Below are 19,961 nucleotides of genomic sequence, written 5' to 3'. Positions count from 1 at the left end.
GAAGAGACTTATATACATGCATAGAGAGGAGGCCTGTGCGCTATTCTGACCGTTCAGATGCCTCATGCAGGAAAGGGGACCGTGCACTCAATAGCTTCATGGACTTCTCTTGCGAACGGCAGTCTCGCAATCGGCTCCAAAGTGCAGTGTCATCGTACGAGCCGAGCAAACTTTGCTCTGTCGCTGCGCATGGCGAACGGACCTACAATCGACGTCGCCGAAGTCATGTGCTTTCGCAGCTCCAGGCCTCTTCATCTTCGGAATCTTCGGCCAAAATGACGAAATGAAACGTCCAACCCGTTTTCCGATCATTGCAGCTCAGTATGCCGACTGAGTGGTGCACAACTTCGGGGTGACAAGCCCTCGCAGCGATGCCTAAGATACAAGATGGCTGCATCGAGTACTGATTGCTTTCGATGCGCATCTCCCGCAAAGTCAATCTCGGTTGGAACGTATGCTCTCCTTAGTGGAGCCCTTGGCTCGCACAGCAAGTACAGTTCGCACTCTTGAAGCCTTTGCGAAGGCATTCCGGCGTCTTTCGGCTTCGCCCTTACCGTCGATGTGGAGCAAGCGCTGCTCTCCCGAGAGGGATCAATGGGACGATACTGTACAACGCCCCTACCGCCTACTTCTCTGCACATTCAATAAATCGCTTGCACCTCCCCGGCTTCCTGCTCCAGCCAGCAAGTCAGAAGGCTGCCGCTAGAGCTCTGCAAAGCTTTCCAACCTCTGGCGGGAGTTCCTTGTCTGGCGCATCCCTTGGCAAAATGCAAACTTCTGGCCTCCCTACTCACGTGTGCGACCTGCAGGTGGGTCATCATTAACCTGCGCTAGGCACCACTCTGCAGCAAAATAAAACCAAAAGTAGGATCTGGCGTCGAGCACGATGCTTCGCTGTCGCACTGTGCTCGAAGCATTTCAAGCTCACATTGTCCAGCGTGTTTGACACCCTGCGCGCACTTCCTACCAGTGTACGAGCGATGGAGCACAATCGCTTTGAGCGTAGGGCTAGGCATACTGCTTCAAGCTTTAGAACCAGCCCGTAGATATCTCTGCATCTGGCCGACCTGATGCGAATGCATCAGAATCGGCGAGCATGCCCACTGGGTAGCTCTTCACTTCGGGTTCGACCAGAGCGGATCCGTATCAAGCCGCCGCTTGAGCGAGTAGAGGGGTGGTTGGGACTGCTTTAGACGTTCATCGAATCATTTACAGGCCTGCTTCGCTGGCTGCCGAGTCAGACAAAGCAATGCGACGATTGCCCATTTGAGCGATCTACACCGGGATTCTTGCGACAAGCCAGCCTCATCAGCAGCCGCTGGCGTGGAAGATGTCGCCTTCAGTCAAGCAGCGCGCCTACGAACTCTGCTGGCTGGTGGAGAGTAACGCTCACTTGGGTAACACACACGTTCCCAAGCCGGCTTCGCAACATCAATTAGAGAGGCTTGCGCAGCCCGCCAGGCGTTTCGCGACCGAATTTGCGCTTTTGCCAGATAATCATGAAAATTGTAGTCCACGACTTGCTCGGTTCGCTTCTGATAATCGGAGTCAGAAATCATCGGCAGCTGTGCCTTGCGAATCAGACTATCCCAAGACACCAATAAGACTCGACTTTGGCCCACAAGAAAAGACAACCTTTGTCACAGCATGCTCGATCTGCTCTCAGGCACGAGCACAAGTTCGATACGCAAGATCACACTGTCCCCAACTCTGCGTCGTCGGCGCCAAGAGGGTTGTACTGCAGCGTCTATGTGATCGATCCCCACAGTCCACGTGCGCGGCTCCTCGACATTGGCCTCTCGCTCAGGTGCATCTATGGTGCAGCGGTCTGCCCTCAAGCGATGTGGCGATCCTACACGCAGTGCTACATGCTCGTGGTTGCCCTGTGCCTCGACGCCGCACCCGCTGTTGCCTGTGAAGCTGTGCCGGCGCAGCTTCAAAATACGTTACTGGCTTTATCGTTATCCTGTACATGTAACGCACGTTGTAAGACGCAGCTCAGGCAACTGTAGCGTCTCTCTGGCTCGTCAAGGATCGGTCCACCTCTCTGACTGCCAGTCCATCTACGATTTGCTCTATAAGGATCGCTGGGTAATCCCGCTCCGTCTCAATTCTTCTTCCTCCGCATCGCTTCGAGACTGTTGACCACTTCTGGTACACTTCGCGTTGAGTCCGACATGGGCTTCACTCCCGCTACGCGACGCTCAGACACTGCTATTGTGCTGGAACGTAGCTATCGATTGCGAAAGATACAGCTTACATGCAACATCCCGCTCCTCTATCCCACTCTTGCTCAAGCGGCAGTTTCCGTCGTCGGCGTAAATAAGCCGCTCTCTCTTGCGGCTTGCTTCGTCTTTGGCGATTTATGGTGGGCGGATCGCTGCCTTCCTCACTTTGGTTCCTACTCTGGATGCTGTTCGCCGGCTTTCTTAGCGTCCTCCAATGTTGTGAAAACTGCAGTGAGCGGTAGACGACATCTTGAGCTCTCTCAGCTGCCCGACTTTTGCGTCATATTCCATCCCGCTTTCTCACGTCTCATGTGTCATTGTTGGGTCTGAAAGCTCGACTCACTTCGCACGTCTCCCGCCATGCCCCACTTGACACTAACACCATGACCCTGCTCCGGCGCTGCGAACGAGCAATTTCCGGATCGAGGACGTTGTTATCCCAGAGATGCCAAAGAGAAATGCCGAAACAAACTCGGGCAAGAATTCGGATCTCCTTTGTCCATTTGCGCGCGCTGGACCTTCTCTGTTATCGAGTTGCTGATTGTCAAAGGGCAGCGCTGGTAAAGTAAATGGCGAGCTTTGTTCGAAGCAGGACAGTCGGTGCCGATCGCGGAAGGTTTGCAACCTGATTTAGAAGTCATGTCAAGCAAGGTTTGGCCAGTGACAGCAACACAGCGAGCAACAGCGATCCACAGAGTGCCCCTCTCTCCTCGAGCGGCTTGCATCGTCCATCCTCGAGGCGCTGGCATTGTCCCGCTCGGTGCTCGATCTTTATGCTTCGATTATCCCGACTTTTCCGGCCTGGCCCCTCGGGACTTCTTTATGGCCTGCTGCAGAGACTAGCTTCACGCATGCAGATCGGACAGGACCCCGCGCGGCGCCACCGTGAGCTGTGCAGTGTGCAGGGCAGGCCGCCCCTGACCTGCCCCATGTGGAGGCTCGGGGTTCCGCGAATTGCTGCGTATGTAGAGGTGAACAAGGTGCATGAGAGAAAACCTCGGGCAGGCAGCATGCCTAAGCTGCGCTCGTGATTCCATGGCACTGCTCACCGAAATGCAACCCCGACAGTGGCAGAGCACAGCACCACACGAGCCTAGATATAGAAGGGACTGGCCAATCCAGAGATTCTTCTTTGCCCCCGAAAATGAGAACGGAAGAGCAATCAATGCAGAAGTACTGCTTAGTCCTCGCTGAGAGCGACGCTGCGGTGCTTTGCTGGTAGCTGCGGCAGCAGCATGAGAGCTTTGTTCCGCGTCTGGCGCTGAGAGTGGGTCAAGCTTGCTGGCCATAGCTGAACAACGCGCCTTGGATGGAAGTTGGTGGGGCAGAGTTGGAGATTGAAGGTGTCGCAACAAGAGCCAGCGCAGCGCACCTTGCTTCATTGAAACAAGGCAATATGCGCAGCATGCTTGAGGCGGAGGGCGGTAGTCGCATGCCGGAGCAAAGGAAGGGTAGTTGGATTGATGAACGCGCCCCTGTGGCAAGGCCAGAGGATGTCGTGCAGACCAAAGTGCATGTATGCGCAAGGCGAAAGGAAGCCAGAGTATCAAGAGTCGAGGCGCGCGTTCGGTCAGCTACCCCGCAGCCAAGTGACCAGGCTAGTGCTCGTACGCGAAGTCTGTGCGCACCTACGAGTGACACTTTGCAAAGGACAAAGGGAGCGCAGAAGAGAGGAACGATCAGCATGAAGGGAGCTGCTCCAGAGAAAAGCCAAATGAGTCTTCAGCAACTTACACGCACAGCATTTTGTACCCACGGAGCCGCAGCATCGGGAGGCCCCAATACGTGGCCCAGGCAATCCCGTGGCTTGCAACGCGTCTCTGACCGGGGTAGTCTCAAGACGTGAGACAGGCAGGTCGAGCTTCCTGACGCTGGGTATAGTATTCTGTTCGTCTGCCGCACGACCACAGCTCGAGCTGTAAGAGCAAAGACCGATGTTGCGAAGTCATGAACTCAGCCGGTAAGATGAAAGTCGGTGTCGAGTGTTGTAATCCTTCGGAGTAAGGCGAAGGCGGACACATTCGTGGTGCTGAGGTGTTTCGGCCCACGTCAGTGAATCACTCTAGCGTCTAGTACCATCGGACCGAGAGCGAAGGTTGCTGGGGCAAGCACAGTAGCAAATCGTACCTCTGCGCTATCGTGGCTCACTGGAAAGAGGATAGGTCATCTCGTGTAAAGGACGGTAACGAGCTACATGGGCGTCGTCTTGCGCTACACCTGCTCAAATGAGGCACTCACTTCGTGAAAACAAGATGGCTTGAGTGAATCAATCGGGACGATGGAAGTGGAGACGACAAACGTCGCGAGCGCGCCTCATGCATAAGAATGTACATATGTAGTGACTTCATGTTGCCTATGAAGCACATCACCTGGTAGAGCATAAGCGCTGGTAGAGCATAAGCGCGACAAAGAACAGAACATGCTTCTTGTTCCAAGCAGAAGAAGATCATCGGGCTGTTCTGTTGTGTAGGTGCGAGGCCCACGAACAGGGACCGACGCTCGTTCGTGCGAGGTAGCACATGCAGAAAAGCCTCTCACAGCGCTTTTCACCTTGACTCACGTGAGCTGTGAGCGGCCATTGTGCGCAGCCACGTGAGGTTCAAGGTAGCAATTCGAATCAAGAATCAAATGGCTGCGAGCGGCGTGCCGATATATCAGGAGCCACGTGGCGACTGCGCATTCGTGATCCGTGATTGACTTAAGAATGCGTTTGCTGCTGCGCTGAACATGCATTCAGGTCATCGCCCCTATAGGCTCTTTGCTCTCGACGTCGATAGTCGAAACCCTTCCTCACCTTCAATATCGACTTTAAACATGGTAGAGCCAATTCACAACCCAACCCCCAAATTTCGCGACATCGCAAAGGCGGTCGAGGGCCTGACGCCCTCGCCCGAACAGCAGGAGATACTCAAGCTATGCAAGAACATCCACAAGTCAGCGTTCAAGGGCGAAATCCAGATCGCTCAGCGAGCCATCGACAATGTGAGTACGAGCTTGGCATATGCATGCCAGCCAAATGGACGAGATAATCATGATGACTTCCTCTTTGCCCCTCTCTCCCAGATCACCACTGTCGAGAAGCTCCTTAAGATGGTCGGCGGTGAATATCAGAAGGGGTTTCCAGCTGGAAACCACTTCGAGCGCACTGATTATGTGCAGACGTTGCTGGAGCGTCTGTTGGTGAGTTCTCACTCATTCACTACGACACACAAATTTCTAAAAGCGTCATCTCTCTCGACCTGGCAGCCAATCATTGAGACGATCACCTCCAACGCGAGCAAAAAAAACCACGATGAGCTCGTGGCTCTCCGAAAGGAGAATCAAAATCTCAAGGCCGAAAAAGAGGCCTTCCTTCAGCGCTTGCTGAAGGACCCTTTCCTCATCGGAGAGGGTAGCGATAGCAAGTCGTCTTGACAACGTAAGTTGCAGCTTCTCGCACGCACGCACGCACGCATAATCGCTTATGCTCAAGGCGACCTCCCTAGATATCAGACAGATCTGTGCTTCCTCGCTCTTCTGACGTTTCGATTGTACTCATCACCTCCGTACCGCGCGGATGGACAGCTGTGGATCACGAATCGAGACTCGTCAATCTTCAAGGCTGGCACCGCGCCGCAACGACGCTTGAAGTGTGCATGATTCATACCTTCCCCGCGCTCTGTATGTCAGGACCGACTCCCGGGCATAGAACATCCCTGACGCAACACAGAACGAGGATTTGAACAAATTGAGATTTTCCAACTTCAAACACCTGGTGTCGTGCGAAATATGCTTGCGTTGCTTTGTGCCGTTCCGCACACCTGCACCGCTTTGTCACTAGTCCTGAACACGTGCTTGAGGTATCGTACAGCCCCGACCCGTTCTAGCAACCACTCATCCACTCTTGCTGCGGGGCCAAGTAATCGTTCAACGCTATGCGCCACTAGATAAACCTGCTCAGCGAAGAAAAGGTGCAGCCGCTCAGAAAGGAGCGTTCATTGTCGCTGCAGCGAGAGCTAAACTCACCGACAAGATGCGAAACTCCCTCTCGAGCCTGGCCACGTAATTTGGGCCCATTCCCGCGCGAGCCACGAAGAAGGCAAAGTAAGATACCTTGAGCTCCGAAGCGCTGACGCTCGTGTCTTTTGTCGCATAGAGGTCAATAACCTCGTTGGCTTCTGCGATAGCCTCTGCGCACCCCTCTGCACCCATTGCACCAGTGCCCACGGTGTCCACCGCAAAGTGGGAAGCTGACATACTGACAGGCGAGTGATCAGATGAGCTGAAGGGGATTGATCAAAAAGCAGGATCAGAACAAGTTGAGGCTGGCGGCCAAGAGCACCAAATCTCGCCATTGTATGCTCACCATGCGCATGCTCGATCAGTTTGGCAAGTCAGAAGATGTCTTTCGAGGGCGCCGGACTGTCCGAAGCAGAAGGGCGTGAAGTGGTAGGCGTTTGTGAGGATTCAACTGCCTGTGTGGGATCGACCACCACAAGCGGACTTACTCGCAATGACTCACCACCATCGAGTCTGAGTTGAGTGGAGATTCACGAACCTTGAATGTACACCGAAGTCAGATCTCGTGGATAGAAAGTTGAAGTCTTGAGTCACGAGTCGATATGCTCAAAGACTGGGGCCGTCCCGCGCACGTGCGCGTCCGCTATGGGGCACGCAAGCCTGCCGCGCACGGACGCGTTGTGTACGGTGCTGGTCTAGCTCGTATAAGGCTCGTGATCCTGGCTTCACTGAAGCTTTCCCACGGGACATGCCACAGCCAAGCACGCACGCAGTAGCAAGATCAAGAGACCGCATAATTTGCGGCAGTCTGCCAGCCTTCAGCGAGTCACGGTAACGAGCCTTCATCTGACCTGCAGAGCCCAGCATAATCTCAAGGCATGGGTGCAGCAGTGACACTTCCAGGAAGGCCTGCGGCGAGACACTGGGTCTGTCCCACACCCTGCGCAGTTTGGTCTTGAGTTACGAATAGCAACATCAATCACGAATGTGAATGTGTACTGAAAAAAGAGTGCGCTCTGATACATCCGCGAGCGACCTATGAGCACGAACTGGCGCGTCAGTCATGGAGCACTGTAGAGAGAGCATGCGTCTCGTGCGAATGGGCGCTCGCTCGTCCTCAAGTGCTCCTCCTCCTTTGCATCTGCCTTTGACGCTGGTAGCGCATGCTCTCGCAAGCTTCACAGCGCTGCTGCCCATAGTGCGTCAGTCGCGAGATGTGGGCGCTGCATCCTGATTCACTGTGGTGCCCTCAAGCCTGAGGTGAACACCAGCCGGTCAGTATATCGCCCCTGCTTGATCTTCTCGCGCCGTCTCCACAGAAGACCTGCAGATGTATATAGCGCGAGTCAATTTTTGGGGGGGCCGCTCGAGTCGCATGGGCCGACAAAATGCCGCACGCGCCGCCGGAGAGTCGGACGGCGAGTCGCGATCGATGGACTGCGCCTGCCCTGCTGCCGCAAACATCCGCGGAATGTCGAAGAAAATGTCAACGACTGCTGCAGTGCCGAATGAGGGCATTTTGCCCCGCGCGGGAAAGCTTGCGAGCGTACGCAAGACTCGGCGCTCAGGCACTCCGCGCGGCTCAGTGCATGGAGGCGACAGACGAATTTGATTAAATTTGGGTCACTTTCCTGGGCGCGGCACGGAGGCATGTCAATCTCTTGATCGGCATGCCCATGCATGCAAGAGGTTTGGATGGAATAAGCGACGTGGGCCGTGGCCCGCTTCAAAGCGCATGGTCTGCGCATATATATCCGGACTCGCGTGCGTCAAAGAGCAAAGTTAATTCTACGCCCAAGACCCTAGACCCGCTATTCGACGACTGCGCAATCGTCTACACTTTCCAGGAGGTGACATGATTACACAAGCAATTTGCGCCTCAAATGATGTACCGAGTCTGCGCTAGACAACCGAAGATTCGAGGAAAGCGCTATAGCTCTTTGATGTGAAGGCAGGCATCGCGTGACGCCTGCTAGCAGCGTTAGAAAGCGCTACCGCCAAGGTCGTGCGGGGAAGTCGACAGCAGCACGAGGCGCGCGTGCACGGGCATCTCCACAAGGCTGTGCGGCATTTCAATTCTTGACCGGTGGCTCTGGCATGCACGCGCAGGCGGTAGAAGCCTTCAAGCTCAAGTGCCCGCGCGTGGCCCTTGCTGAACCGTTGAGTCACAAGGGTCTCTCTAGGCCAACAGTAGTCGTGAATTAGAAATCTGCTCGCATGCCAGCAGTGCGGTTGATTGAAGGTATGCGTGGACATGGGCTTAGCTCTGCGTCTTCCTCAGCGAGTCCCTGACAGTGACCGGTAGCTTCGGCACGCGAGCAAAGCCTGCTGGCCAGGGAGGCAGCGCATGTGCGAGTCGATCGTGTAGCATACACACACCCTGATTGCTCGCGTTCCCTACCCTTCTTTGTCTGTTCGAGATGACCTTCCACGCTTCTACATTCAAGATCACGAGTCAAGAATCCGACACCCAAACATTCCTTGCCCACACGTTCTTGTCAGACCAAACAATACCGGATCTTTAAGATTACTCAGCTGCTCTTCACGTTCTCGACTGGTCTTCACAGTCATCTCGCGCCTTGACGATGGGCAAGCGCAACAAAAGCAACAAGCGCTCGGAGTGTAGTGGAGGCATCGATGTCGACGAGCTTACGGAGACTTTGGACCTCTCCTTGGAGAATGAAAAGTTGACGGAGCGACTGATCCGCTCCATCAAGGCTTACAGTCGCTACACTCCACACGAGCGCATGATTCAGCTGCAGAGTGCCAGAGGCGCGCGTCTACAGGCTGTAGCGAGGTACCTGGCTCAAACCAGCAGGATCTTGAGACTCGCATTGCTTGGAGGACTGACTGGAGATACTCAAAAGCGCGGAATTCTGCTTTACAGGCTGGTGAGTTCCCCGCAAGCTGAACAAAGTGTCCGACTCGATTGACTCGCTCGAGATATCCCCAATTGATCGCTTCCATTTGCGGACGAAACTCAGGTTCGCGTTGCTCGCAAGGGAGCTGCTTACTTGGGAATGAAGAGGGCCAAAAAGTCCACGTTCAAGTCGATTGACGAGGAGCTCACTTACCACATGGAGCTCAGCGAGCTTGCACACGTGAGTAAGCACTCTTGCTGCTGCAGTTGTTCAGCGTTGCGGCTTTCAAAAAGACTTACGGCTGACGGCATCTGTCGCGTCTTACTCGCTCCGGCAGAAAGCGGCCCTGGACGCCATGCGTAGCTTTGCCACTACCTCTCAGGCGTGCTTGAATTCACATTGTCTTTGATCGGCATCGGAGAAAAGAGACCAGGCGCAATACAGTATTCGGTAGCAGCCTCTTGTAGACTGTCAAGAGTATATCAAGCACTGGACACAAGGATCGCGCGCATCCGCCTCGTACTCTCCTCGAATATCTTTCTTCCTGACCAATGATTAGGCGCTTTGCGGGAAGTGAGAAGCAATTAAAGCCAACCCAACCTCAGCTTTCGCTCGGCATATACACGGATCTACGCTTGATCGACCGCACACAAGAACCAACTTTCTCCGCAGAGCATAACGATTCGCTCGGAGCGACTTTCTAACGATCACAAATGAATCTGTCTTTGATCAAGGCCACGTCCCGGCCCAAGCCTAGTAAACCCTTATCACTGCCGCAATGCATTCACTTCTCGTATCGTCAGACATTTGCGAGCCTTGCCATTTCGGCTCAGCAGTCGCGTTGGGAGAGGTAACCATGGTCAGATGCTGTTGAACCGTCGCTTGCGAAAAGGGGCTTGACACAGAAAAGGTGATGAAGAGAGCGGTAAATACGCGAAATCGTGAGAATCGGGAGTCCGTGAGGTGGCAGTCGAGGATGGAAGGATCTAGATAGCCGCGGACAAGCAGTGGCGATCAACAAGAGTTCCATGTGACGCAAATGGATGTGTCACTCACCTTTGCAATCGGTCAAGGGCCATCCCCATCATGCGGACGAAGAGGAAGAAGGCCAGATACCCAGAACCTCGTCTCCCCAGAAACGCCTGGCGAACTCGTAAGAGTTGCCTACCTCGGAGCTTGTCTCCGGGGCGCTTGCGCTCGCCGAGTTCGACTCCTCCTGCGGCACAGCCGAGCTGTCTCCCTCCCCTGTCTCAGTCTCCTCCGGCGCCTCCGGCGCCTCCGCTGTCTCCGGCGCCTCTACCTCCACCGAGCTCTCCTCGACCGAGCTCTTCTCCACCGAGCTCTCCTCGACCGAACTCTTCTCCACCGAGCTCTCCTCGACCGAACTCTTCTCGACCGAGCTCTTCTCGACCGAGCTCTCCTCCACCGAGCTCTCTGTCACCGCTTCCACCGATCCCTTCACCTCAGCTTCCTCCGAGTCCTCAGCGCCCCCGTTGTTGGATACCCCACTCTCTTCACTCCCACCGGCTGTGTCCTCGACTCTCTGTATGCAGGAATATGAAGCGAACGAGCATTGGTGTGAGTAACCGAAATGACGTTCACTTCACTTTGCTGGCGATCATGAATGGGATGATGAGACTAAAGCTACTCACGATCTGTGTTAAAGCGGTGGCGGCGGCGGCGACGTTCGCTTCAGCAAGCTGTGCTTGGAGGTGCGCAATTTCTTTGCGAAGCTGCTCGGCCTCGGCGTCCTGCTTCTCCGTCTTGACCCAGAGGTGTCTCATGCTGTCGATCACAGCATCTCGGTGCCTCAGGAGGTCAGGGAGGTCTTTTTGTGAGAGACCTTCCTTCTCCTTCTTGTTGACCCATTCCTTCATTTGAAGGCCGGGGACCGTGAGGCTCTGACCGGCCGCTGCCGCAGCTGAGCGAGTAAGAGGCATGATGGAGTGTTTTGAGTCTGGTGATGTAAGCTGGGAAAATGCTTTTTAAAGTTGTCGAGTCGAGGATGGTCGTGTCAAATCGTGGTGCGATGGCCTTGTGGCAAGGTTTGATTTTTTATCCTGTTCGTGGTGTGCGAAGCGCCGCCCCAAGTTTGCACACCGACGTGCGCTAAACCAGCACAATAGCAGTGTGCATGATGAAGCTAGTAGATGCTTTCTGAAGTACCTGCACCCCAACAGAGAGATGCACACTCACCTTGACTGAGCGCTCACGCCCGAGCCAGGCGCGATGCTCGCAAAGCCGCACGCGTGCGAGGTGGCATAGCAGTAGCACGTGTAAGCAGGCACGCTCCCTGCTGCTTCTGTGCACCCAGACTCGAGTCGTCCGCTGCCCAAAGATTGGGTGCTGGCAGGGTGAACGTTAGATTTGTTGGGACCGACCGGACTGGCACTTGCCATGTCTTGTGTTGCTAGCACGTGGTCTTTGGGGACAAGCATCGGCCACGATGATAGTCTTGAGTGGGATAGACCATGACAGAGTGGGGAACGGTTGAGCCCCGCCAAGTCGAGTGCGTCGGGCTTCGTCTCAACAGCGAGTCTTGAGTTCTCACACGATACGCTGAAAGGAGACTGCCGTGCAAGGACCTCATCATCAATAGTCGTAGTCTTGAGTAGCGATCGATTGGAAAACGATGATGCTCAGGAGAGGCACGGAGAATGAGTGCGAGGTCGTCGTGAAGATGTGGCTATTCGAAAGCTGCGATAGCACCAGTTTTGCGTGCTATAGTAGCTGTAGCATGCCACGAATTTTCTCTCCGTGCGCTCTTCACTCACCTCATCAATTTCGCCTCAGGCTTACATCAATTAAGGCGCCAATCACCCACTCACGAAATAGACTCTCACGCTTCCTCAGCGTCTGGCCCCGTGCCAGTAGTCTGAGGATCGTGGCGGTGCTCAACCAAGGGCATGGGCGCAATATGAGAATGGCGAGCGCCGCACCAGGGCAGTTTCTCTTGCGGTCAGCGCGATCGGCCTAGCGCAACCTCAATTCAGCTTTCCATCTATACGTATGCAACGCCGAACCGTTTGACAAGCAGGCTATAGGACATACAGCACGGGAAGTGACTGCAATGCCTCGTCCGACTGGACAAGCTATTCTACTCCATGCCATCTGGCTAGTCGCAGTCAACAGTGGCTTGGAGTTGCCAGACTCACGAAGGCGTGAAGATCACCTCGTCGTCTCAGACTTTCCGTCATCACCTGCTCGCGAGTCGTTCTAGAAATTCGGTTCTTCAGCCAAAGCTTCTTTGCGTGCCCCATCTCTGACAGCCACCGAGTGGAAAGACTCGTCCGACGCGTAGAAGTGCTCTTGAGAAGCGGCATCCGAAAGCCTAGAGCTCAATTTGGTGAGTAGACTCGCCACGAGCCCGTGAGGGCTGCAGACCACTGGACTGAGCTCTATCTCTTTGTTGCATTGCAGGCTTTGCACCAAAGGAGCATTCATTTTCTCTCCTCCTTCTTATTCGCATTCTTATTTGCAAAGATATCAGATCGATCTGGCGTCACCTTGAAAGATCTATGCCAGCTGCCAACTCTCTTCTGTAATGGCCAGATACGAGTGCGCACTCTCTTGCTTGCAGTCCACCGACCAATCCGACGACCCGATCTTTCAGCGTAGAAGCTAGCACTTGCCGGTTGAATGCTGCTTGAGCGGCTGCAGCGGCTTGGGAGGCGAGAAAAGTCACTTTCACAGGCACGCTCGAAGGATGGCCTTTCGTTCTCGCGGCGTTGAGCCTTCTGTTGCTCATCACTGACGCTGGACGTCTAGGCTTTTTGTGTCGAATACGTAAGCTCGTTTCTTACATGAGCCTTCAGGAGTCCTTGCCCGCAGGCTTTCCGATTAACAGCGCGTTTTTTTTCTTTCTTTGCCTGTGAGGCTCGTCTTCATTTGCAGCGTACGAATGGAGCAGCCCAGTGATTTCTAGCCTTATCTGGCTTGACACGCTTGAGCATTGCTGCGCCTTCGTGGGCCAAGGGATCAACTGCGGAGGGCTCCTCAAAACCTCATCTGGCCGCACCTGGCAAAGTAGAGCGTTAAAACGGTAGCGGGCGCTTCTCTTTCGCAATGCAGACCTGTCACGCTGCTAGCGACATTAGGGCTCTTGGAACAAGCACGTGCGTAATCGAAGGCTTGGAAGTCCTGTCACGACCGCTGCGTATTCTGACAGACGCTGCCCTTCATGTTCCATTCAGCAGCAATTGAACCATGTTTGCATCCGTCAATTATGACCCACTCGTCTTCTTGTGACGATGCGGGTGTCGAAGTGCTTCTCGGATGCCTGTGGTGGTCAGTCCGGGGCCATCGAGCAACAAGGCTGTAGTAGGACCACGTCAGGATTCAACTTTTCGCAATTTGCCAGCTATTCCGTAGCCTTCGACTTCACCTCCTTCGACATCAATGTCCAGGTCGGCGGTCTGTCAAGAACGAAACTGTCAAAAGACCCTTTTCTATGCCCGCCAGTGGCCATCTTTGGCCATCTTTGGTGAGTCGAGCGCAAGAGGGGACTAGAGATTCTTGCAGAAAGCGAAATACATGCAGCGCTTGTCCGGGTTCCAGAAAAATGCCGGCTGACGCGTTGACTGCTCTGTCCGCTGAAGCAGAAACATACAGCATCTGTCCCCGTCTGGTGGGTCAAAAGCCGTCAACATCCCCTTGAGACCACCACGATGCAGACTGAGCTGCCATGCAATGGTGCCCCTACAGGCATCGGTCTCAACGACTAGCGCCGGGCGTGATGGCCCTGCTTGTACGGCCAGCTATTCAGCACAGCCGCGTCCAGCTCCACCCGATATCGGGCACAGCGATTCCGTCAACAAGATTGAGGAGAACAGAGCATACAGCAATCCCTTTACTGGAGTTCTCTTCCAGCGTTGCTCAGATCTTGGATGGGCGGTAACGGTGCATCAATCCTTTGTCAAGGACTACTTGCAGGCGGTGAACATTCGCGCTGAGATTTGAATTCTGCCCAAGGTCGCCTTCCCCTCAAGGCTCCCTTCAGAGCAAGATGGTAGAAAGGGCTTTGCAACATCCTGTTCTTATCTCAATCGATCTTCTCTGCAACGAGATCTGGCAGATTATCCTTGCGCACGCCACATGCGATTGCCCGAGCGTAAAGGACAGCGTTTGCAACCGGTAGCACTTGCACGCTCCAACTCATCATATTCGCGCTGATCGAAGGAGCAGAAGTACCGACCCATTCCGTGGCGTTTATCTGCACACATTGCAAGCACCTTCATTGGGCTCCAGACGCGTTCAAGGAATGCGCGATGGCACTGCCGATTGCTTTTGGCTGCAGCCTTGCTGTTACGGCCGAGGCGCGTACTAGGAAAGACGACTCAAGTCCTGTCGCACGCTGACGAGCGCTCTGCTAGTTTATGGCGCAGCGAAGGAGCTGGGCTCAGTGTCGGACCAAAGCTTTCAACGTCCATCTTAAGATGACTTACTCTTCTGGCCAGTGTTCGGACGGCATACAATCCAGCATCAGTGTTCGAAGGGTCCAGGCAATGGAGGCGCTCATGAAGACTAGCCTTCGATGGATACTTTCAGTGGGAGGATCTCTGAGCGAGGGGCACGAAAGTGAGTGCATGAAGGCGAAGTACTAGTTCAGTGGAGACAGCGCCTCGACTTACTGAGCTCTGCGTGGTAGCGGTCGGCAACCTCACTTGTCCTGCAGCAAGCATCGATGTCCAGCGTCGGCGTCCTGACATTCTGCTTGCTCCGGACCAGAGCTCACAGGGCGCGAGCTTACTGGAGGCGAAGAGTCCGCATCGACCATGTCGAATGATCACGAGAAAAGCTCGACCGCCGCAAAGCTTCTCTAGGATAAATTCGGCTCCTGATCGAATGGGCCTTGCGTCCAGGGAGAGTGCCAGCAATCCGAACCTGGACTGAAAGCAGACAGGTGAGTCGGTCTTCGTGTGCACGCCGTATGAGCCACTCTCCAATCACAATTCTCGCGTGTTGACAATGAGGCGGTCTGGAGTGCCACATTGACAGAGCGATTGAATTCCAATGGGCTTTCATTTCCAACTGGTCTTGCGCTACTTGAAGGCCCCTGTGCGTCGCCTCGATATCCGAGCGTATCGACAATTTGCCCAAGATGTCCAACGACGCCATTTTGACTGCTCGTCAAAGTACGAAGACCTGTGGGGTCAACCAATTGCGCCCGGTATCACTCTATCGTCAGTCGCCATCGCAAGCAAATTGTGCTGGTCCGTAGAGAGGGACTACTAGGACAGGGTCAGTCGGACCGCCTCTGTAGCTGCCGGATGCTGCCTTCGACTTGCACCGCTGGCGTCAAGGCCCTATCACAAGAAGGACAAGCTAGACGGCGTTTTCCCATCGACATCTTGACCCTTGGATGCAGACTTCGACCTCCAAGCTCGTTCACGAAGGCGCAAATGATTTGAGCTGGTCAGCTTATTGCCCATCAATCCGGCTCCTGCTAAAGTGAGTCGGCCAGCGTGGCCCTTTCCAGCCGCGTCTTGCTCGCACATACTCCACGAACCGTCTTGCAAACAGTCTCGCCATCACTCGCGCCAAGTACGCCAAGAATGTGTAGCGACCGGCAAATCTCAGGCGTGCTCCTTGAGGCGTGGTCGTCCACGCGCACCTCGCTCGCGTTGCGTGATCTTTTCCATTCCTCCGGCACACAACAACAGAGTGATCCTAAGCTCAAGACGGCGCTCGTGGAACGATGTACCGCTTTTCTGCAGTACCCAGCGATGAGATTACGAAGAAGTCTGCGGGGATGACCTATGTGCCCCTGCCCGCGTTGTTTGTATGCATCCTCTCGTCGCGTAGGCTCGCTTGAGCTGCGAACCTTGAGAGCGATGATCCATAGACTAGGCGGGTTTCCCTATTTGCAGCGTCATCGAAAGGCGCATTGAGCAGGGTATGATGGACAAAAGGCCTGGGCTGAGGCTGCTGGCCCTTGCTTCGGGCGAAATGATTAAGGCGTAAGAGAGAGTGAATGGACGGGAAATCGGTGTGATGCCGCTCCATTCAGTTCACTTTGGAGAGGTTCCTGCCAGTGCTGCGCAAACACACGGAAGCTCAAGCAGCATCAAGCCGAATGGTGAGATGGCTCAAAGATGCGATGCAGAGCCGTTATATGCCAAGATCAGGAAGCCAATGTTGCAGAGAGGCAGGCGACGAAGGACATCACAGTGTTAGGAGGTTAATGTCCGTTCGACCGGCGACTTGAACAGTGTCCTGTTGACGTCGAGTATTCGCTAAAGGGTCACCGGAGAGATCGCCCTCGAGAGGCGTCCAAGTGGGTTCCACAGAGTCAAGCGTCATCTGCTTTGGCGCTCATCTAATATGAGTCGTTGACGAGCCTCTGTGCCTAGTCATGTGACAGACCAAGAGAATGCGCAGGCGTCATTGCTGTCTGAGTGTTGTGTGATGAGAGTTGCGTCCCCTGATTCGCAGAAAGGGGTGGCAGTTTTTGAAGACCGAAGAGCTTCTGGCTGACACCACGTTAGCGCCAGATCGTGGACCAAGCCATCAGAGTCTGCACAGTCGCTCTGGTGTAGCAGTCATCGGAGTGTGCGGCCCTGTTTGACTACGCGAGTGCATCTATCGAGGACGGACACCATCGGCTTCTGCACATTGACAGGGCGCCCTATGAAGAGTTGATTGGCCCGTCAGATGCGGTCATGCCGTGTTGAATGCCAAGAGCTGATCTGAGGCTCGAGGGGACGCAGGGAGCGCTACATCGCCGGGCGAGAATGTAGGTGGCGTCGTTGAGGATGAGTCTCTGCAGTGTGAGATGCTTCGAGCTCATTCGAACCAGCCGAGCAACAGTGTCGAGGGAAGAGCATAGCGGGCGCCATACTCTCGAGAGGCTTCGCGCGCGCGACGCTGTTACCTCGCTACCGAGGTGACAAGCGCGTCTATATGCGCCCAACGCCATTGCTGAGTCATCAGAGCCAGGGCTTGACCTTGAAGGGCCTCGAAAGAGAATTCGATGCTCCAGCTTGCCTGCGGTATCGCTGAGAAGTACAGACGATTCGCCAGAGAGTTAGCGCTCGCGAAACGCTCGAATGTGCAGCAATGTCACCGCGCACCTTAGCTTCAGAGTGCTAGACTCGAGGTCTACGATGAAATACTTGGCATACGATAGCATCATTTGCGTTTTGGAGGCGCCAGGCTCGGTAGGCTTGTGTAACCTTGTGCTTTAGCCGGATAGCTTCGTCTGCACGGGACTCGTCCTCAAGCGGTCTCGACCTTGGCTGCCAAGTGGATCTAGGATTTAATGCGGCCAAAGAACTCTTAGCTGAAGACTAGCCAGCCAGTTGTGCAAATGCTTTGCCTGAAGAGAAGCTGGCATGTCGGTTTCTTACTCTCGTAGCACCATCAATCGTATTTTCTCCCACATTGGTAGTTTCGTCGCAGCTCCCATCTGAATCCTGGGCAGCTGTGTGGAGAGTGCAGCCGTGTGGACACACTTCATCAAAATTGACGAAGTTATTCAGAGAGTCGAGGGTCTGGTCTACGAAAAGGACGTCTGTGCTGCTGCCATCAACGTTCATGGACATAGACACTGTGGCGCTGTGTCTACAGCTTTGAGTGGTGGAACAGACAGCCAAGTGCTGCCAAGTCCGAGGAGCTGGGATGGAGATCAATCGAAAAGGCAAAGAGGACTGCGCCAAAGTAAGCCGCAGGTGAAGCGCATGCTGATCTGGCACTGATTTGCAAGGTGCGGAGTAATGGATCGAAGCGAACGCGAAAAAGCCTCGCGAATGTCGCTAGAACGCTAGCCAGAGCCGCACACAGAGTCAGTCAACTTGCAAGCCCGAAAAGAAGTGCACCAATACACACCTTCTTGCATTCTCAAACCATAGCATGTTCGCTTGGATGTGGATCATGTACGACGAGGCGCAGACACGGCGTCTCAGCTGCCCGGATTGCCGCTGAACTATCGAAGCTTTTTTCTTGGTGGGCTCGCATTCGTGTCATAGGCAAGCGAGAAAGTCGCGCATGACGTACGCCAGTGCCGCCTTTAGTCTAAGAGCGTAGCCTATCACGTTGCCCACTCGCTCTCGCGATCACGATCCCCGAGTCTTGAGTCTTCTACCTTCCAGACGCATTGAACATCCTCAAACGGGGAGTCCGAAATTGGTTCCACAGGAGCCACAAAGAGAAGGCCAAACAAGCTCTTGATGACGTCCAGGAAAAAGCTCTGCTCCGAAGGCTGTGCTATCTCCGCTGCAAGCGAAGGTCCTTGTTTCGATTTCCGGACAGCAATGGACGCGCTAGTCTCCTCGTTCTACGGCTGCGCTCGATGCTCACTCTCAAGCAATGACTCGGTCCAGTATCGCGCATTCGTTTCCGACAAGCCCAAGAAGTCGCTTGATAGAGTGACGGATGAACTTGGCCGGCTTCACACAGAGCCTTCGTCCTGAGGCGGAGCGCGCACGGCCCCATGCGCTGGCGTCTCACTCGCCATGTACGCCCTCCGTTCGAGTGAAGCTGACGCAGCTCGTCGAACAGAAGACAAACGTTCGCGTGAGGCGACTGCCGAAGTGGCAAGGCCGCGAGAGGCGAACGGACATCGTGCGACACAGTACCCCACACAGACCAGAACCATAGCTGCTGATGACGAGCACGCACAAATGGCTCTGGAAGAGTCAAATTCCCGGAGCGTGTGTTCGCGGAGAGCACAATAGTGTCTCTGCGCCAGCTGAAGTGGGTCGAAGACTCCGAGAGCAGATCCGTCAGGTCCGATAAGTAGAGCACGGTCCGTCATGCGCTTTCGTAAGTGAGACGACCACCTGCACCAAGCGGCGGGTGGGTTTGCCAGGTACGCTGAGTCCGACGGGGTGTGGGAGTGGCCTGAAATCAGACGAGCAAAGTCTCGAGAGCATACAGGAAAGGCCTCCGACGTGCCTTCTCCGGGCCTCTGCATAATGCCTTGAGGACGCACCTTCGCTGCGTTGGCATGCTCAAATTAGCGCAGACAAGAGCTGCTGGCTGAGCGAAAGGGACCTAGGCTCGCCGAGAGGCGGACGCTGATCAAAGCACCCAAATGCCCTGGTCTCTCCATCCAGAAGCGCTTGTAGCAGTGACACAGCAGACCCACGCTGTAGTGCGCCGCCCTTCGGATCCAGTGAAAGCGGGAGTGCTCTCGAATCACGTGGACAGAGCAAGATGCCGGTCGAGGCCGCAAGAGAGCTGGCCGCGTACATGTTGTGGCAGAGGCAGTGCCTGACTTGTGCTCAATGCGACTCGAAAGTAGGGTTTCCTCTGGATGAGATGAGACTGAGTAGGAGACGGCGGCTGCTGCAGGACATTTTAAGCGCGAATGATGGCGTGGCTTTGTGGTGGATCGTAGCGAAATGTCATTACTGCCTCGTACTTGGCCAGTGGACAGTCCACCAGAAAGAATTGAGACGCTGGTGTTGCCCTGCTTCGCCAGCAAATGAACATAGCCAAGGAGAGCGATGTAGTCCAAAGGATGCAAGGCACCACTGCTGCAATGCCAATCGACTCCGGGTCGAGTGCACACTTCGCGTTGCATTCCACATGTCTTCACCAAGACTCATATATAACGCGAAAAGAAGGTGCGCCGATCACTGAATCGCGATCTTGTTGGAACAGAAAGGGTTTATGTCACCAACGTGTCCGCCGAGTCGGCTTATGCATGAGCAGAGGGGACTATTTGCCGAGATGCGATCGCCTTGCAGGAGGTGATCCAGTAGCGCAGAGCTCTCCAGCGCTGGTATGTAGTGACCAGTCGTCTGAATCTTGTCCAGAAGCCTGCTGCGGATACGACGCTGGCCGCGCTTCGTACGGACAAGATCGGCGGCGCTACTATGGCAGATGATAGCGCAGCCCGTGCACAGGTGCAGGCGTTCCCATGCGTGGA

The 19,961-nt window shown here is 54.8% G+C and overlaps 5 protein-coding genes across 5 annotated transcripts; 2 read left to right on the top strand and 3 right to left on the bottom strand.

The window, feature by feature from the left end:
- The first annotated feature begins 4,979 nt into the window (after positions 1–4,979).
- On the top strand, positions 4,980–5,967 carry IE81DRAFT_367341 (hypothetical protein). The gene is made up of 4 exons (XM_025517075.1): positions 4,980–5,210; positions 5,292–5,408; positions 5,475–5,646; positions 5,714–5,967. The coding sequence occupies exons 1-3, from the start codon at positions 5,043–5,045 to the stop codon at positions 5,640–5,642; spliced, it is 453 nt and encodes a 150-aa protein (XP_025368802.1). The 5' UTR covers positions 4,980–5,042; the 3' UTR covers positions 5,643–5,646; positions 5,714–5,967.
- Positions 5,968–5,971: 4 nt separating this feature from the next.
- Positions 5,972–6,780, bottom strand: IE81DRAFT_367340 (hypothetical protein; the record flags this gene model as incomplete). Its single annotated transcript, XM_025517074.1, has 4 exons — positions 6,730–6,780; positions 6,574–6,629; positions 6,234–6,489; positions 5,972–6,160 (listed from the first exon to the last, which is right to left on the bottom strand). Exons 1-4 carry the CDS (start codon positions 6,733–6,735, stop codon positions 5,972–5,974), a joined length of 507 nt encoding a protein of 168 aa, XP_025368801.1. The 5' UTR covers positions 6,736–6,780.
- Positions 6,781–8,812: 2,032 nt separating this feature from the next.
- Positions 8,813–9,497, top strand: IE81DRAFT_348207 (hypothetical protein; the record flags this gene model as incomplete). Its single annotated transcript, XM_025516234.1, has 3 exons — positions 8,813–9,118; positions 9,212–9,328; positions 9,426–9,497. The coding sequence occupies 3 exons, from the start codon at positions 8,813–8,815 to the stop codon at positions 9,495–9,497; spliced, it is 495 nt and encodes a 164-aa protein (XP_025368800.1).
- A 675-nt stretch (positions 9,498–10,172) lies between these two features.
- On the bottom strand, positions 10,173–11,079 carry IE81DRAFT_341966 (hypothetical protein; the record flags this gene model as incomplete). Its single annotated transcript, XM_025515675.1, has 2 exons — positions 10,741–11,079; positions 10,173–10,631 (listed from the first exon to the last, which is right to left on the bottom strand). The coding sequence occupies exons 1-2, from the start codon at positions 11,026–11,028 to the stop codon at positions 10,173–10,175; spliced, it is 747 nt and encodes a 248-aa protein (XP_025368799.1). The 5' UTR covers positions 11,029–11,079.
- A 7,702-nt stretch (positions 11,080–18,781) lies between these two features.
- Positions 18,782–19,902, bottom strand: IE81DRAFT_170185 (hypothetical protein). Its single transcript, XM_025510618.1, has one exon. It carries the CDS (start codon positions 19,611–19,613, stop codon positions 19,044–19,046), a length of 570 nt encoding a protein of 189 aa, XP_025368798.1. The 5' UTR covers positions 19,614–19,902; the 3' UTR covers positions 18,782–19,043.
- Positions 19,903–19,961: the final 59 nt, after the last annotated feature.

Source organism: Ceraceosorus guamensis (assembly GCF_003144195.1).
Source record: "Ceraceosorus guamensis strain MCA 4658 unplaced genomic scaffold IE81scaffold_40, whole genome shotgun sequence".
In the NCBI taxonomy this organism is placed as follows: Eukaryota; Fungi; Basidiomycota; class Exobasidiomycetes; order Ceraceosorales; family Ceraceosoraceae; genus Ceraceosorus; species Ceraceosorus guamensis.
The sequence above is the reverse complement of the archived record's forward strand: the minus strand, read 5'-3'. Positions and strand labels throughout refer to the sequence as shown.

Coding starts and splice junctions, on each gene's coding strand:
- IE81DRAFT_170185 (XM_025510618.1), bottom strand. CDS start 19,613: ATGCAACGCGAAGTGTGCACTCGACCCGGAGTCGATTGGCATTGCAGC.
- IE81DRAFT_367341 (XM_025517075.1), top strand. CDS start 5,043: ATGGTAGAGCCAATTCACAACCCAACCCCCAAATTTCGCGACATCGCA. Junction 5,211..5,291: donor CTCAGCGAGCCATCGACAAT/GTGAGTACGAGC, acceptor CCTCTCTCCCAG/ATCACCACTGTCGAGAAGCT. Junction 5,409..5,474: donor CGTTGCTGGAGCGTCTGTTG/GTGAGTTCTCAC, acceptor TCGACCTGGCAG/CCAATCATTGAGACGATCAC.